The sequence below is a fragment of the Eimeria tenella genome, genomic scaffold (genome assembly GCF_000499545.2).
Source record: "Eimeria tenella Houghton genomic scaffold, Eth_scaff2928, whole genome shotgun sequence".
Taxonomy (NCBI): Eukaryota; Apicomplexa; class Conoidasida; order Eucoccidiorida; family Eimeriidae; genus Eimeria; species Eimeria tenella.
In genome coordinates, this window is record NW_013542805.1 from 1,606 (window position 1) to 1,811 (window position 206).

Consider the following 206-nt stretch of genomic DNA (forward strand, 5'->3'; position numbering starts at 1 on the left):
CCAGGGCCAGTCAGCTTCACCCACCTGCTGCTGCTGTTGCTGCTCAGGAGCAGCAAAAGGAGCTGCAGCAAAGAAACCCCGTTCTCGTTGCTGCTGAAGCTCAGCAGCCTCCTTGGAATCCCCTATTCGGTGCTGCTGCTGCGGCTGTGGCTGCTGCTCCTGCTTGTGCTGCTGGACTTGCTGCTGCTGTTGCACTTGCTGCTGCT

The 206-nt window shown here is 59.7% G+C and overlaps 1 protein-coding gene across 1 annotated transcript in view; it reads right to left on the reverse strand.

The window, feature by feature from the left end:
- Positions 1-100: 100 nt before the first annotated feature.
- Positions 101-206, reverse strand: part of ETH_00039575 (uncharacterized protein) — a gene marked incomplete at both ends in the record, with an annotated part of 657 nt that continues 551 nt past the window's right edge. The window contains one exon of the mRNA XM_013375639.1: positions 101-204. Coding sequence (XP_013231093.1) covers positions 101-204 — 104 coding nt within the window. The remainder of the gene's footprint in view (positions 205-206) is intronic.